The 16044-nt window shown below is 40.6% G+C and overlaps 1 protein-coding gene and 1 long non-coding RNA gene across 3 annotated transcripts; one reads left to right on the plus strand and one right to left on the minus strand.

Moving 5' to 3' along the window:
* Nucleotides 1-1917: 1917 nt before the first annotated feature.
* On the plus strand, nucleotides 1918-7548 carry LOC133552130 (class I histocompatibility antigen, F10 alpha chain-like). 2 transcript variants are annotated; one of them, XR_009806623.1, is made up of 7 exons: nucleotides 1918-2280; nucleotides 2962-3228; nucleotides 3401-3679; nucleotides 5936-6244; nucleotides 6410-6520; nucleotides 6740-7143; nucleotides 7255-7548. XR_009806623.1 is itself a non-coding variant. In XM_061899494.1 (6 exons), the coding sequence occupies exons 1-6, from the start codon at nucleotides 2226-2228 to the stop codon at nucleotides 6763-6765; spliced, it is 1047 nt and encodes a 348-aa protein (XP_061755478.1). In that variant the 5' UTR covers nucleotides 1918-2225; the 3' UTR covers nucleotides 6766-7548. The 2 variants fall into 2 exon arrangements, 1 of the variants encoding a protein (XP_061755478.1); XM_061899494.1 differs by having other exon boundaries at nucleotides 6740-7548.
* A 3209-nt stretch (nucleotides 7549-10757) lies between these two features.
* LOC133550619 (uncharacterized) lies at nucleotides 10758-15067 on the minus strand. The gene is made up of 5 exons (XR_009806346.1): nucleotides 15007-15067; nucleotides 14552-14653; nucleotides 14430-14478; nucleotides 12380-12523; nucleotides 10758-12191 (listed from the first exon to the last, which is right to left on the minus strand). It is a non-coding gene; the product is annotated as an uncharacterized LOC133550619 (long non-coding RNA).
* Nucleotides 15068-16044: the final 977 nt, after the last annotated feature.

Raw genomic sequence — 16044 nt, forward strand, 5'->3', positions numbered from 1 at the left:
ATTGAGCCACATTTGACTAACTGCACTAGTGCAAGCCCGGTCACAGGCAATTACAGAGCCTGCTAGACTGGGTATGGAGTCAGTTAAGTTAGAACTAGCCAGCGCCAGGCTGGATAAACCCTGTACACATAGCAATTTTCTTAGAACAATACACAACTCACATAATGGTTTTTCTGCTATGACTATGACTACGTCAGAGTTAGACATGCGTTCTACTGAGGTGGCAAATTATGGTGCGTTCAGTTTATCGCAGCACCAAGTAGACAATCTGAAAATTCCCCTCATATCAATTCCTAGATATAGTCGTAATTATTTTAAGTGCACTGCGTATAATAAACGCAACATTATTAATATTGCTACTACGGATAATTTTATCAACAACTCCTTAAAACCGCCCACTACCTATAATATTGGGTTTTCTAAAGATCAGATCATTGTCTCCAAAAACGTTATTAGTTAATGAGGGTCATCCCCCCCCTTGTGGAGGGGGTCCGGTCCGATGACCATGGATGAAATACTGGCTGTCCAGAGTCGAGACCCAGGATGGACCGCTCACCTGTGTATCGGTTGGGGACATCTCTACGCTGCTGATCCGCCTCGCTTGGGATGGTTTCCTGTGGACGGGACTCTCGCTGCCGTCTCGGATCCGCTTTGAACTGAACTCCCGCGGCTGTGTTGGAGCCACTATGGATTGAACTTTCACAGTATCATGTTAGACCCGCTCGACATCCATTGCTTTTGGTCCCCTAGAGGGGAGGGGGGAGGGGTTGCCCACATTTCAAGTCCTCTCCAAGGTTTCTCATAGTCATCATTGTCACTGGCGTCCCACTGGGTGTGAGTTTTCCTTGCTCTTATGTGGGTTCTTCCGAGGATGTCGTAGTCGTAGTGGTTTGTACAGTCCTTTGAGACATTTGTGATTTAGGGCTATATAAATAAACATTGATTGATTGATTGATGCGTTGAAATTTTTAAGCCTCCAATTATTATATACTCTCAAATATTCCACTTTAATATTCTATTGGGGGAAACTATTGCATATTTTGTGTTTTTTCCATAACAAAACAGGGTTTTCTTTGACAAAAAGGGCATACAACTTAAATCTTTGAAAAGGTTATATTGACAGATAGACCTAATGTTGATCTACAGATTTAAACCTGGAATAATAATAATACAAAATAATGACACATTTTAAATATATTTTTGACCAAAATCCTTTGGGGTCCCTGGGATGAAGCCTGAGTGGAGGCCTAAATGTATATTTTTATACATATATTGAATATGTTATATAGCAAAGTAAAAGTTGTGTTTCTTATCTAAGTAAATGTAACTCGTTACTACTCACCTACGTGGATAAGTGTGTTCACCTTTGACAGGTACGACAAAATAAAAATAAAAATAAAAATAATCACCATCGAGTTCAATGTTTGGCTTTACCGTGTCTACTTTTACTTTCACTTTCTTTGATATTCTGCCAGCAGAAGCGTCTGCCTCACACTTTTCCCCCACGTTCAGCACTTTGGCCACAGCGAGTCCATCTCATGAAGGCTTTCTGCTGACTTTTTTACTCAGGATGAAACTTCCTGATGCAACCCTGGCCGGGAATCGAACCCATGCGAGGCAGATGCGTGTCCCGTTACCCCAGCAGGGACGCCTCACGCTTGGGAGACATAACGGAGGTGAAAGTTAAGACGTGAAATAAAAAGAAGTGAGGATGTCCTGCGGTGTAGCGACTTTATGTCTATCAATCATTATTTGTATTGATGCTTTCTTGAGAGGACTACAATACGATCACTGATCGGATGTTCCAGCCCTGTCATTACTTTTAACTCTCAATCTCACCTTCATTCCTCTTTCTTTCTTTTCTTTCCAAGTTTGGCGGCCAACTTGACACACCTTTTTGTTGTCAAGTCACGTGATTTCCCAGAAAAGCCACACAAGCATTTACCTGACGTGGCCACAAGGGGCGCTCTCTAGTGAGTCCAGTAGAAGACTTCTTGTCAGTTGACTGCTGCCACTTTTCTGTGCAGAATAGCGTTTCGTTTTCTCTCCTCACTGTGACGTCACAGAATGCTGACTCCTCATTGGCTCAGGTGGAGTATTATAAAAAGAGCCTCGACAGTTCCTGGTTCATTTTTCCTGTTTGCGAGTCAAGCGAGTGTTCGTCACTTTTGTCTTTCTCTGCGGGATTAAAAGTGGCAAACATCTTTTTGTTTCGCGCTGACATCATGAACTTGTTTTTATTCTTTCTTCTGGTCGTGCAAATGCACAGCGTGACGCCTGGTAAGTCCTTTTTATAAGTTTATTAATATTTTATTCATAAATCCTCTTTGTGCCTTCACTTATTTGACTTCTGAGAGTTTCTGTTACTTATTAATTAAATTATTGTTGTATTATTTAAGCCCTTTATTACTTAATCCTGGTTCTTTTTAAACATATTTTATTGTTTTCCCTTTTTCCTAGTAAAAATTCAAAATGTTCCAATAAGGTTACAGAAGCAGATAAATCCGTTTAGGCTCTTTATTTTTTTTACTTTAGTGTTTCTTGTTCAAAGACTTATTTTTTCCAAGGCTTGTAAGAACGAACACAAATCTTCAAACACGGAAGTGTCAGAAACTAATCAAGTGTAGTAACATCACCCCGCCACAAGATGTCAGTAAGAGTCGACATCAAATGGGCAGAACAGGTTGTGTTCAACTCTGTTGTACTTTTTATTCAGCCTCCATTGTAGAAAATATATGTTTATTTTCAAAATGTTCAAACCGTCAACAGATGTTAGTAATATTATTAATGTGTTGTATTTGTCATAGAACATGTGAGTCTTGACTGTGATATCTAGCAGTGTTTGATGTTCACTTTAAGACCCGACTGAAGACGGAAGGAGCTAAAATATTCACAGTGCAAGATTGTTGAACATGAAACTAAATAATAAAAAGTCATCCTGTTGTTGTTTTCTTCTTTCAGTGATTCACACGCTGCAGTATTTCTACACTGTGTCCTCTCAAGTTCCAAACTTCCCAGAGTATGTGAGTGTTGGTTATGTTGATGGAGTTCAGATTGATCACTATGACAGCAACAGCAGGAAAGCAGAAGCCAAACAAGACTGGATGAACAAAATCACAGCAGAGGATCCAAAATACTGGCAGAGACAAACAGGGATCAATATTGGTAATGAGTTGAGGGGCAAACACAGCCTTGAAGTTCTTAAGAAGCGTTTCAACCAAACTGGAGGTTTGTTTATGTTGAACTTTCTACTACTTAAATGTATTTGATGTACTCTTTTTATACTGTAGTAAACACACATTACTGCACTGATACTTGTCTCTGTCCATCCCATAATAATCTACACTAATACTGTGTGTGTGTGTGTGTGTGTGTGTGTGTGTGTGTGTGTGTGTCTCAGGTGTTCACATTCTCCAGTGGATGACTGGATGTGAATGGAATGATGAGACTGATGAAGTTAAAGGTTGGTATCAGAGAGGTTATGATGGAGAAGATTTCATATCGTTGGACATGAAGACATGGACATTTACTGCAGCAAAACAACAAGCTTTCCCCGACAAACTCAAGTGGGACCAGAACAAACATCTACTAGAATACTATAAGTTTTACTACACTGAGGATTGTCCTTCTTACTTGAAGAAGCATGTGAACAATGGGAAGGAGGTCCTAATGAGAACAGGTAGAAACACAACATGTACTTTCACCTTTTAACTTGTTAGCACTCCCCCTATAGGAACATTACTGACATTACACCCTGTCTCTTTATACTCTTCTCTCTTTCTCTCACCTTCTCTCCATCTTTACCTTCATTCTCACCTTCTCTCCATCTTTACCTTTGTTCTCACCTTCTCTCCATCTCTACCTCCATCCTCACCTTTTTCCCGTCTTTTCCTCCATCTACACCTTCACTCCATCTTTATCTCATTCTCTCCTTCTCTTTGTCTTTACCTCCATCCTCACCTTCTATCCATCTTTACTTCCGTCTACACCTCTACATCTGTATCTCCACTCTAACCTTCTCTCCATCTTTACCTCTATCCACACGTTCTCTCCATCTTAACCTGCGTTCTCTCCTTCTCTCCATCTTTACCTCCATTCTCTCCTTTATATCATTCTCTCCATCCCTCCATCTTTCCCTCCATCCTCAACTTCTATCCAACTTTACCTCCATTCTCACCGTCTATTCATCTTTACCTCCATTCTTCCCTTCCCTCCATCTTTACCTCCATTCCCTTCTCCATCTTTACCTCCATTCTCTCCATCTTTACCTCCATCCACACGTTCTCTCCATCTTAACCTTTTCTCCATCTTTACATCATTCTCTCCTTCTCTCCATCTTTACCTCCATTCTCTCCTTCTTTCCATCTTTATATCATTCTCTCCTTCTCTCCATCTTTACCTTATTCTCTCCATCCCTCCATCTTTCCCTCCATCCTCAACTTCTATCCAACTTTACCTCCATTCTCACCGTCTATTCATCTTTACCTCCATTCTTCACTTCCCTCCATCTTTACCTCCATTCACTCCTCTCCATCTTTACCTCCATTCTCTCCATCTTTACCTCCATCCACACGTTCTCTCCATCTTAACCTGCGTTCTCACCTTTTCTCCATCTTTACATCATTCTCTCCTTCTCTCCATCTTTACCTCCATTCTCTCCTTCTTTCCATCTTTATATCATTCTCTCCTTCTCTCCATCTTTACCTTATTCTCTCCATCCCTCCATCTTTCCCTCCATCCTCAACTTCTATCCAACTTTACCTCCATTCTCACCGTCTATTCATCTTTACCTCCATTCTTCCCTTCCCTCCATCTTTACCTCCATTCTCTCCATCTTTACCTCCATCCACACGTTCTCTCCATCTTAACCTGTGTTCTCACCTTCTCTCCATCTTTACCTCCATTCTCACCTTCTCTCCATCTTTACCTCCGTTCTCACCTTCTCTCCATCTTTACCTCCATTCTCACCTTCTCTCCATCTTTACCTCCATCCCCACCTTTTCTCCATCTTTATCTCCACTCTAACCTTCTCTCCATCTTTATCTCATTCTCTTCTTCTTTCCATCTTTACCTCCATCATCACCTTTTCTCCATCTTTACCTCCATCATCACCTTTTCTCCATCTTTACCTCCACTCTAACCTTCTCTCCATCTTTATCTCATTCTCTCCTTCTCTCCATCTATACCTCCATTCTCCCCTTCTCTCTATTTGTACCGCCATTCTCTCCATATTTACCTCCATCCACATGTTCTCTCCATCTTTACATCATTCTCTCCTTCTCTCCATCTTTATATCATTCTTTCCATCTTTACCTCCATTCTCTCCTCTCCATCTTTATATCATCCTCACCTAATCTTCATCTTTACCTCCGTTCTCACCTTCTCTCCATTTTTACCTCCGTTCTCACCTTCTCTCCATTTTTACCTCCGTTCTTCCTTTCTCTCCATTTTTACCTCCATTCTTCCCTTATCTCCATCTTTACTTTAATCTACAATTTCTGTCCATCTGTACCTCCATCCACACCTTCTCTCCATCTTTACCTCCGTCCACACCTTCTCTCCATTTTTCCTCCATCCACACCTTCTCTCCATCTTTCCTCCGTCCACACCTTCTTTCCATCCACACATTCTCTCCATTTTTACCTCCATCCACACCTTCTTTCCATCCACACATTCTCTCCATTTTTACCTCCATCCACACCTTCTTTCCATCCACACCTTCTCTCCATTTTTACCTCCATCCACACCTTCTCTCCATTTTTACCTCCATCCACACCTTCTTGCCATCCACACCTTCTCTCCATTTTTACCTCCATCCACACCTTCTTGCCATCCACACCTTCTCTCCATCTTTACCTCCATCCCCACCTTCTCTCCATCCACACCTTCTCCCCACATTGTCCTGTGTTCACACGTGACATCACTTCCTGTGCAGAGCTTCCAGAGGTGTTCCTGCTCCAGAAGACGCCGTCCTCTCCGGTCAGCTGCATGGCGACAGGTTTCTACCCCGACGGTGCCGACCTGTTTTGGAGGAAAGACGGCGAGCAGATCTTCGAGGACGTGGAGCACGGAGAGATACTCCCCAACCACGACGGAACCTTCCAGATGTCGGTGGCGCTGAAAGTGGAGGTGACGGCCGACGTGGAGGGCAAGTACGAATGTGTGTTTCAGCTGTCAGGCGTCAAGGAGGACTTGGTCACCAAGCTGGAGAGAAGAAGCATCCTGAGCAACGCAAGCCATGAAGGTGAGAAAGACACATTTAGTTGGAGATGTTTCCCATCACAAGTCCACCTGTCACCATTATTGATCCATGTCACCATGACAACGCTTGACGTCTGCATGCAAAGTAGTCATGAAGGTTTCCTCTTCATGCTTTGTCACTCCACTTGTGCTTTTTTGCTCTCCACAGACAACTTGAGCGTCGCCCTCGCTGCCACGGCGGCGGTCCTCGCTGTGGCGGCCATCATCCTCATCATCATCATCATCATGGTCATGGTCAGGCGTCACAGAAACAGACAAGGTGAGGGACGCCAATGTCCTCTGTCTTCTTCTTCTCGGTGCACTCGGTCCAGGCCGTGAGTTGATGCTTTCATCCGGGCTGCAAAGGTGCGGCCATCTTTTAGTTGCCTTCCAGCCAAACACTCAAAGATCCACAGAGACAGAGCGCACACTCTCACGTAGAAACACGGCGTGACGTGAGGGGAAAAGTCCACTTCACCTTGTTTCTCTTTCATTTCAGCCCAGTACGATCCAGCTGGTAAGTAAAACATCTTTTCTTTGAGCCGCAAGAAACAAAGCCGTGGTGAAGCGTCACTCACATGGAGGTCTGATGTGGACCTTTGTTACAAGTTTAGCCGGAAAAGCCCAACTGGAGCTGACTCCTTCACAATAAAAGTCCCTCCTGTGAGCACACGCAATACAAAGTCTGGCATATCTCACTTTTGACAGGAGTCCTCATGATGAGGATCAGCCAAATGAGACATCAAGTGTGCTGACTCGTCATGTTTCCAAGTCACACCTCAAAGATCTGATGTGAGTGACGAGGCACCTTCTGGATGTTCTTCCTTCACCGTTTGCGTTTGTCCCGCAGCTCGCCACGGCGGCGTGGAGCTCGACGAGAACGTGCAGGCGGCTGAAGGCTGAGTAAGCTCACATGGACTGTCTGCACCTCCAAATGTTCTTGTGTGAAGATGATGTTCAACTTGGATTCACCTGCTTCTGTCGGGAATGTGCTGAGTGGTCTTCTTCCTCCAGGATGCTTTGTGCACTGGAACACAGGGAGATGTCTCCATCGCTGAGGGACGTCATCACACTCGGAGATGAGATGGAGATGTGCTTTGTTCTTCGTCCGACTGCTCCTCACGCTATTCCATGTATTCTTCTTTGGCCGTTAAAAGACTTTCAAGATCAAACGTTGGTGGCTGTAAAATCGCACGTTTCATGGCCTTGACGTCATGACGAGGATTTCTTCTTTTCTTTCAATGGCCGCTGCTTATGATCAATATCACATTGTGTCACATCTCTGTCAATAAATCCGTTTTTTCTCCACTCGCCTCGCACTGCTTTCTTGGGGACCAGGAAGAGTCTCAGTCATAAAAATGGTAGAAGTAGGTCATTTTTGTTTGTTTTTACTTTTTCATTCAACACTTAAATCCCTTGATCAATTTCAGGTTTATCCGTCCTTATCAGTCTTTTTTTTTTCATAATTTACGCCATTTTTGTCAAAACCTTGTTTTGTTATGGCAAAACCACAAAATAATAATTTTCACTCGACGTAATTGCAATCTTAAATATGTCAATAATTCATAACATTATCGATTTTAATTCATTATTTTTTTTGAGCAATGACAATTAAAACTTGTCCCACTGAAATTATTAGGATCCAAACGGGCCCCACTCATAAAAATAAGTCAAATATTATTTGTTTTACTTTCAACACTTAAGTCCCTCGATAAACTTCAGATCCATCCCTCGTTTCTGTGACGACCTGTCACGTCAGGTGTCACGCGGTCTGTTTGCGTTTGTGTTTATCTCCTAGTCAGCGCTCTTATTTTGGTCCCACTTCCTGTTTGTCTCCCTGAGCCCTTTTCCCTCCTCACCTGTCGCTGATTGGCAGCCTGGCCACACCTGGTCATGGGGTGAGGGTGATGGGTCAAATGCAGAGGAAAATCTCACCACACCTAGTGTATGTGTGACAATCATTGGTACTTTTACTTTAATCAACTGGCTTCTATTTATGCCCGCCTCGCCCTCCAGTCAGGGCTCAAGGATTGTTTTGTGAAACGTTACTTTGGTTTTTCTGTATGCTGCTTATGCTTCTGTGCACTTCCCTGCTGCACCTCCCTGTGCTCCCTGTGGGAATTAAAAGACTCTCACCCGCACGTCGTCCTCCTGTCTCCTGCATCTTGGGGTCACAACTAGAGCAGCCATGCAAGTACGTGACAGCTTCTTCATTTCTGGTTTTTTTTTTTTTGCCCTTTTAGTCAAAAACCCTTTTTTTTGTAGGATAAACACAAAATATCCTATAAAAATACTCTTAAGTCAAATTTTGTAAGTGACGTAATTGGAGCCATGACTAGTTTAAATAATTTGTAACAACATTGAGTTTGATTCATTATTATTTTTGAGCAATGACAGCTTTAAAGAGAAAACAACCTGCATGGCAGCTTTATTAGACTCAACAATGCAACTTTTCTTTGTTCCATTTCACATGTTTTCACCTCTTTTATTCCACTATTTAGTTGTTTTATACACTATCTGTAGAATGTGTCGTGTATGAGCTTATATGGGACATAATGTATAATATTTCTAATTGCCTTTTTCTTTTTCATGCCTTTTTAACCTGAGTCTTTCAAGCAAAATCGTTCCAAAAATCAGCAAACCCGCCTTTCTTCTTCCCCCGTCAAAAGTAGGTGAATCCACAAATATAAATAACTACAGACCGATTTCCAAATTGGGTTAATGTTGAATGTCCAATCCAAGATGGCCGACAGGACTGTCTTTTGTTTGTCTGCTTGTCAAAGTGGTCTGAATTTCTATGTGTTTTAGTCCCTTTTTTTTAGCCGATTTAAGTAAATTGCACTAGTTTTAAGCGTAACAATTGATGAATGAAGGCTTACTTCCAAAAAATTGTATTTCTGACTGCTTTTGTTGGATTTGGAAATCTGGAGGCCTCTGACCTGCAGAAGCCGGGGGATGTTTTGCTAGCTGAAATTTTGGCCTTCCATCTGCCACAGTCTGGATCTATACTAGTCTCAGCTTGGCCTTCCACTACCTACAGTCTGAGTCGACTGGCTTCATCTTGGCCTTCCGTCTTCCACGGCCTGGATCCATCTTAGCCTCAGACTGACTAAAGCTGGGCCTCTGCTAGCCTTAGCTTGGTCTTCCAACTCTTGTAGCTTGGACATCTGAACTTTGATTATTGGACCTGGGTAGGTAGTAAAACAATTTAACAATGACTTTGACAAAAGCTCTCTATTTAATATTAATGCTTCTTCCTGGGCTTCCATCCATCCATCCATTTTCTACCGCTTATTCCCTTTCGGGGTCACGGGGGGCGCTGGCGCCTATCTCAGCTACAATCGGGCGGAAGGCGGGGTACACCCTGGACAAGTCGCCACCTCATCCTGGGCTTGTTTTCTGCAATTGTAGTGGGGTACCTGACCAGGTGCTCCACCAACCTTTAACTCTACCAAACGCAATAACAATCACCTGGTCCTTTGAAACTACAGCATTTACACAAAGGTTATTGATATCCACATGTGGGTCAGTGCTAAGTAATTCGAACCAGCTTCAGTTATGGTGTATTTCTGTGCTAAACAGATGGTTTTCTCCTTCTGATATTACTCATTTTGATATTGTGAAGCCAAATAATGTTGTCATGAGGTCACCTTGCCATATGAAACGGAAAATCTTTATATTGCTCTTACTTCTGCTATCAGGCAATGTGCAACCAAATCCAGGCCCAGCTTTATAGTGTGAAGTGAATTATATTTATATAGCGCTTTTCTCTAGTGACTCAAAGCGCTTTACATAGTGAAACCCAATATCTAAGTTACATTTAAACCAGTGTGGGTGGCACTGGGAGCAGGTGGGTAAAGTGTCTTGCCCAAGGACACAACGGCAGTGACTAGGATGGCGGAAGCGGGAATCGAACCTGCAACCCTCAAGTTGCTGGCACGGCCACTCTACCAACCGAGCTATACCTAAGCTATACAACATCAGTACTCCTGATGAACTTAGAGCTAGCCCATAGCAAAGCAAAATTGAAGATGAGATCTCATATATGTCTTATATATATCTCCTAGACATAAAAGAGCACTAATCGAGACCAAAGTAGATTTCTCATTCTTCTCAAATGTAGCTCCTGAGAAATAAGGCTCGCAGTGAGCACTGTGAGAGATCTCAAAGTTGTCTAACAGTTATCTCTTTTTCCGATTTCAACAAAGACCAAAATGAGAGATGAATGAGCTGGTCTCCAATATGTCTCAATAATGACTCAGTGAGAGATACACATGGTTTTGTTTCTCACTACTCACTGTTTGAGTTCTCAGATGTCTCTTTGCTATTTCGGCAAAAAGACAATCAATGAGTATTGGTTTCAATATGTCTCAATGATGTCTGAGTGAGAGATATACTTGGTTTTGTCTCTCACTGCTCACTATTTGAGTTGTAATATACCCGTTTTCTGGCTTAGAAAAAATAATTTCAAAAATGCATTTTAATTGACACAGTTTAATTATACCTCAATCATACTCCAGTTTATCTCACGCTAACATTTGGAGAAAATAATTAATTCAGGCAATATGGATATATGGTCTGTAATCTAAATGGTTTATTTAAATAATTTTCTACTTAATTTGTTGATTTCTTATCCACACGCAATGTACAGTAACTCAGTGACTACAATTGTGAGATTTAAAACTGAACCCAAACAATACTGATATGATCACAAGACACTTTTTAAGAGCTTTTAACATTTGTGAACTTTCTAGAGCAGTGGTTCTCAAACTCTTTTAACAAGGTACCACTTCAGAAGATATTTGGCTCTCCAACCACCATTATAAGGACTAATATTAAAATACAGTAGCATAGTAGGCCTATGTATTCATTAAAAAAAGACAGTGGTTTTATTAAACAAGTAAATTTAATAAATTGGCCACTGAAATATTACACACAATGCAAAAACATAATCAACAATGATACTCCATATACAGTACATATTTACAGACTTTTACAGCATCCACGGCAACATCACATCAGTGTGTATTTTCAGAGCATTTATAACAATGATCAAAAAATTGATTTGTGGCTTCTTAGGCCAGTTCAGTTCTTAATTATCTAAAACTTTTCAAGTGTATTGGGGAAATGAACTGCAAACACAATGCCAAGCATAGATGTGAAGTCAAGGAAAACAACTTTACCCAATATGTCATCCAAGGATACTACTGTACTGGCAGAAGTTTCCAATAGGGGAATAACATGACTGCATGTCTCATATGTTACACTATCTTGCAGCAAAGAAAAACCTGCATGTTTAAATTCACGAACAAGGGCCCATTTGGCACATGAATGTGCTACGGTAAACAAGAAATCAATCTGTACATACTTTTAAAAAAAGGATGAGGATCTTTCTTCTGACACACTAGTCCCACAAAACAGGCATTTTATTTGTTTACTTTCTATTGGCCCAAAACAATTACTGGAGGATTTATGTAATATAATAAGCGATGATGCAGAGTGGGATAAAAAAAGTTTTTGAACTTCTGCACACTGTTTAAGCAGTCTGTGTTCAGACTATCGGGATAAAGCAACTTGAACATTTTGAGCATATCGCTTAGGGCCTTATCAGTGACTTTATGACAGTTTACATAACCCATGATGATCAGAAGGCACTCTGCCATGGCTTCTGATGCATTGTCATGTATTGGTTTGTCTGTTGTGTCCTTGAAATTTGACTCTTCTGCACACTCCTCACTCAAACTATCTTCAAATCCTTCATAAAACGTATGTCCGTCATTGTACATCCAATCCCCTATATCAGGGAGAGCTTCCTCAAATGATTGAGATGAATCATACTCAGCATCGACATGTAGTTTAGTTGTTAGGCCATCAGGAGGATCTGTGAGGGCTGTTCTGGAAAATGTTTTTCCATTGTCTTTGATAGTCAGAAGTAGAAATATTTTCATGTGCTGGAATTAAAATAGAATACAAATCATTAAAGGTTTTTTATAACATTTTGTCAAAAGGCAAAACGTATAACATCTCAGCATATCGCTCACATTCTTACACCCAAAAGTTTGTCATATTTTAGCAGGATTTGCTTCGTGACAAAATTCACAACAAAACAATAGTCAGACACAGAAGACGGTGGGTGTACCTGGCAGGTAGGGAGAGGCTTGATGTTCCAGAGTGGTACATCCTGCACGGTCACCTGAAGGTTGGATGTGTTCCATTTGAAGAGCAGTGTTTTGGGATCCTTCAGGAGGCACCGCCTCCTTCAGTGTTATTCTGCTGCTATCCCCTGACACAAAGAAGAGGAACCTGGGTGTGAGTTTTCCTTGCCCTTTTGTGGGTTCTTCCGAGGATGTTGTAGTCGTAATGATTTGTGCAGTCCTTTGAGACATTTGTGATTTGGGGCTATATAAATAAACATTGATTGATTGAGTAAACACACAGCATCAAACCAAACCTATGAGAAAGGATCTTGACGAGGGATGCAACATTATTGTAAATATTACGTTATATTGGTTTCAAAATTCTCACAATAATGCCGTGATGTGTGACGCTATCAAACGAGAACTCCAGTGGGTGTGTTTTTTTCTGACAATATTAAGTGGGCTCATCTGAGAAGTAAACTCGATCTCCCATGATAACCCGCGTAGTGTGGGACAACAAAGTTCAAACAGGGGACATTATATAGGGGTGAAAAAGTGGAAGTGTGCAGGAGTGACGGGAATGTTTGTGCTTCGGTGATCCGAGGAATTGTTGCTGTGAAATATTTCTGTGCCTATAACTGTCGTGCTTGTTTAACCTTAAATAAAGTCTGCATAATACAAGGTAAAGCTTGCCACGTTCATCCAGACCATTTCCAAGTCGGCCCAGAGCTGTTGCACCTCACCAAAGGAAATGTGGACATGCACAAAATAAGAAATTTGCCGACACTTCACACCACAATGTCTACAATAAGTTAGGGACTATGAGTAATATATTAGAATGAGTTGTATTTTAGAACCATTATTTGGAAAATATCATTGATGTGAAACCAAGACGTAAGCAAGGGACAATATCCATTTGTGAGGTATTTATATGATTAAAAGTCAAATTATTAGTTAATTCTTAAGAATCAGTATTTTACAAACTAATACTAACATTTCCATTGCAAATGACAGTTTCTTAGGAAGTTAAAAGTAAAAAAAACACTAAACTAAACAGCAGTGATGTAACAATACCAAAATGTCATATCACCGTTACTGTGACCAAAATGATCACTGTTTGCATTATAATCGCATTATTGTTGAATGTGCTAAAAATGTAATCAAACCCACAATAATACAAAGTTGTATTTAAAAAAAAAAAACATACAGGACAAACACAGTATAGTTTCTTGGCTAAAGAAACATTATTGTTCTACATTAGTTACACTGCAAGTTTACTGTTAATGTCAGTTTAAAGACACATATTTGAAAGTTTTGTTTTTTGTTTGTTTTTGTGTGTTACTTGAAATTCTGGAATTCTGCACCATTCCTTTGCACCTGAAATACCTGTTTATAATAATAAATATGACTACAACATATGAACATTATGTTTGTGTTCAATTATAGTAAGTGTGTTTATCCTAAACATTCCTGCCACTTCATTTAACACCACCCATCTATCCATTTTCTACCGCTTATTCCCTTTGGAGTCGCGGGGGGCGCTGGTGCCTCTCAGCTACAATCGGGCGGAAGGCGGTGTACACCCAGGACAAGTCGCCACCTCATCGCAGGGCCAACACAGATAGACAGACAACATTCACACTCACATTCACACACCAGGGACCATTTAGTGTTGCCAATCAACCTATCCCCAGGTGCATGTCTTTGGACTTTGACATTTTTGTAACAATATCTTATTGTGGCTTTAACACTGTGACGATATCATACAGTGAAATGTTGATATTGTTACATCCCTAATCATGACCTGATGTTACCTACCAGCCTTAACTTGAAGGTGAAAGATTCAAAAAACATTAATTACACATGCTGAGATTACTTATATTTCAAGTTTCATTCTTCATACGTACTACTGTAATCAGGGTAAAAGAAAGCAATATTTCCATGCTTGTTCCTGACAAACTGTGGACAGCTTTTTATCCTTCTATCTGGTCTGTAAATCTCAATCAGAACTAATCCATTTAAACAAAGAAAACGCACATACATGTAACTTACTTAGCCATTGCTCATCAGTCTTCACATAGGTGGTTGCAGGACGGGATGACTGCAGCAAGAAAAATAAAATATCATATATCTGCTGCCAGTTTAATGCACCACTACTATGCCAGTCTGCTTACCAGCTTTACAGTCCTTCTTGATCATTTATTTGAGTCGACTTCTTTACCAGTTCTTCTCCATCGTTTTCCAGGTTTTCATTTTGTCATTTCGACACTCCAATACTATGTAAATACAGACAAAGGTTGCTGAAATATACAGTGGAACTTCTTGTAAATGTAAAACTCTATATCATGTCGAAGCAGTGTATGTTCAGTAATTTATATTGTTCATCTTCAAATGTTCTTTGAACATTTACTTCTATCATTGCTATTTCACTATGGGATGTATGAAGTGTAGCTTATCACTTGAGATGCCTCGCTGGAGGTAACTTTCATAGCTTCTAGCAAGGTTGAATGCGGCATTTATAGCTATATTTCCGTAAATCAGTGACGTTACAGTAGTTTAATAAATACTAACTCGTGTATGTTAAAGTAATTTAAATACCAAAACAAAAACAATAAATGGTATTACTTACTTGCAGTTGTTATTCCTTCAGTGCCGAATTGTTTCTTCAAGTCACATCCGCCCACTAAATGCGCATGCGTGTTTTTCAGGTAGAGCAAATATGATTGGACAGATTCATGGGGCGCGGTGCCAAATCTCGCGAGAGTGTCGTTGAGATCCACATCTCAGAATTTTGATAAAGTTGATTTTCTCCTTATATGACCATCTGAAAATAGCCATTTTTGGCTATGAGTAACTTTCAAAGGAAGGAAATTTAGAAAATTTACGCTTTCTATCAGACGGCGGCGGACATGACGCGTGGTTTGCCGTCAGTTAACGTCAGAAGAAGAAGAAGAGGCGGGGAAACAGTAGGTGGCGTAACATTTGAACGTTGTCTGTGCGCCTACCTTAAACTAAAACGAGGAAGAAGAAGAAAGCGAAGAAGAAAGAGAAGAAGAAGCGGGAAAGTTTTTGGAAACGAAGGTCGCAACGCTTGCGACATGAGACTTGGAGAGGTAAGTATGATAATATTTTTTAGTTGGTCAACCATGTAATGTTGTGAAATGAAAATATTTAACTGTTGTGAAATGAAAATATTTAACTGTTGTGACAACGGAGCGGTCCTTTAGGAGGCTGCGGTAACCATAATGGCGTCTGCCCAACAAGTAATGTTAGCATACATAATGACCTTCACAATTGGATTCTACAGTGCATATTAATTTGGGGAGCTTAACTTAAAAATGTTTTTTATAATACTGTTGTAGATAAAGTGACACTCGACAAAGGAGGTCCGGGTTGAATTTTATCGGTAAGGCTGGCTATTTGCAATAAATAAGAGATTACATCCAAAAGTATTAAATGATTCACTAATTTGCCCCGCCATTTTGAAAGCAGCAGTATATTTGCTTACTCGCTGGCAGTGGCCCAGTATGTTTTGTATCATGCTATCGATTGTATAAACTGTATATATTTAGGAAAATAAAGTAGGTATGTGTGTAAAATGTTAAACATTCATTAAATGAATTCGGTATTATCAGTCAGGTCTTGTTAAGACTAGCAACATGATATA

Source organism: Nerophis ophidion, linkage group LG04 (assembly GCF_033978795.1).
Source record: "Nerophis ophidion isolate RoL-2023_Sa linkage group LG04, RoL_Noph_v1.0, whole genome shotgun sequence".
NCBI lineage: Eukaryota > Metazoa > Chordata > Actinopteri > Syngnathiformes > Syngnathidae > Nerophis > Nerophis ophidion.

Excerpts from the sequence above, each read along its gene's own strand:
- LOC133552130 (XM_061899494.1), top strand. The coding sequence starts at position 2,226 with ATGAACTTGTTTTTATTCTTTCTTCTGGTCGTGCAAATGCACAGCGTG. Across the intron at positions 3,229-3,400 it reads GCGTTTCAACCAAACTGGAG|GTGTTCACATTCTCCAGTGG; the intron begins GTTTGTTTATGT and ends TGTGTGTCTCAG. Across the intron at positions 6,245-6,409 it reads GAGCAACGCAAGCCATGAAG|ACAACTTGAGCGTCGCCCTC; the intron begins GTGAGAAAGACA and ends TGCTCTCCACAG.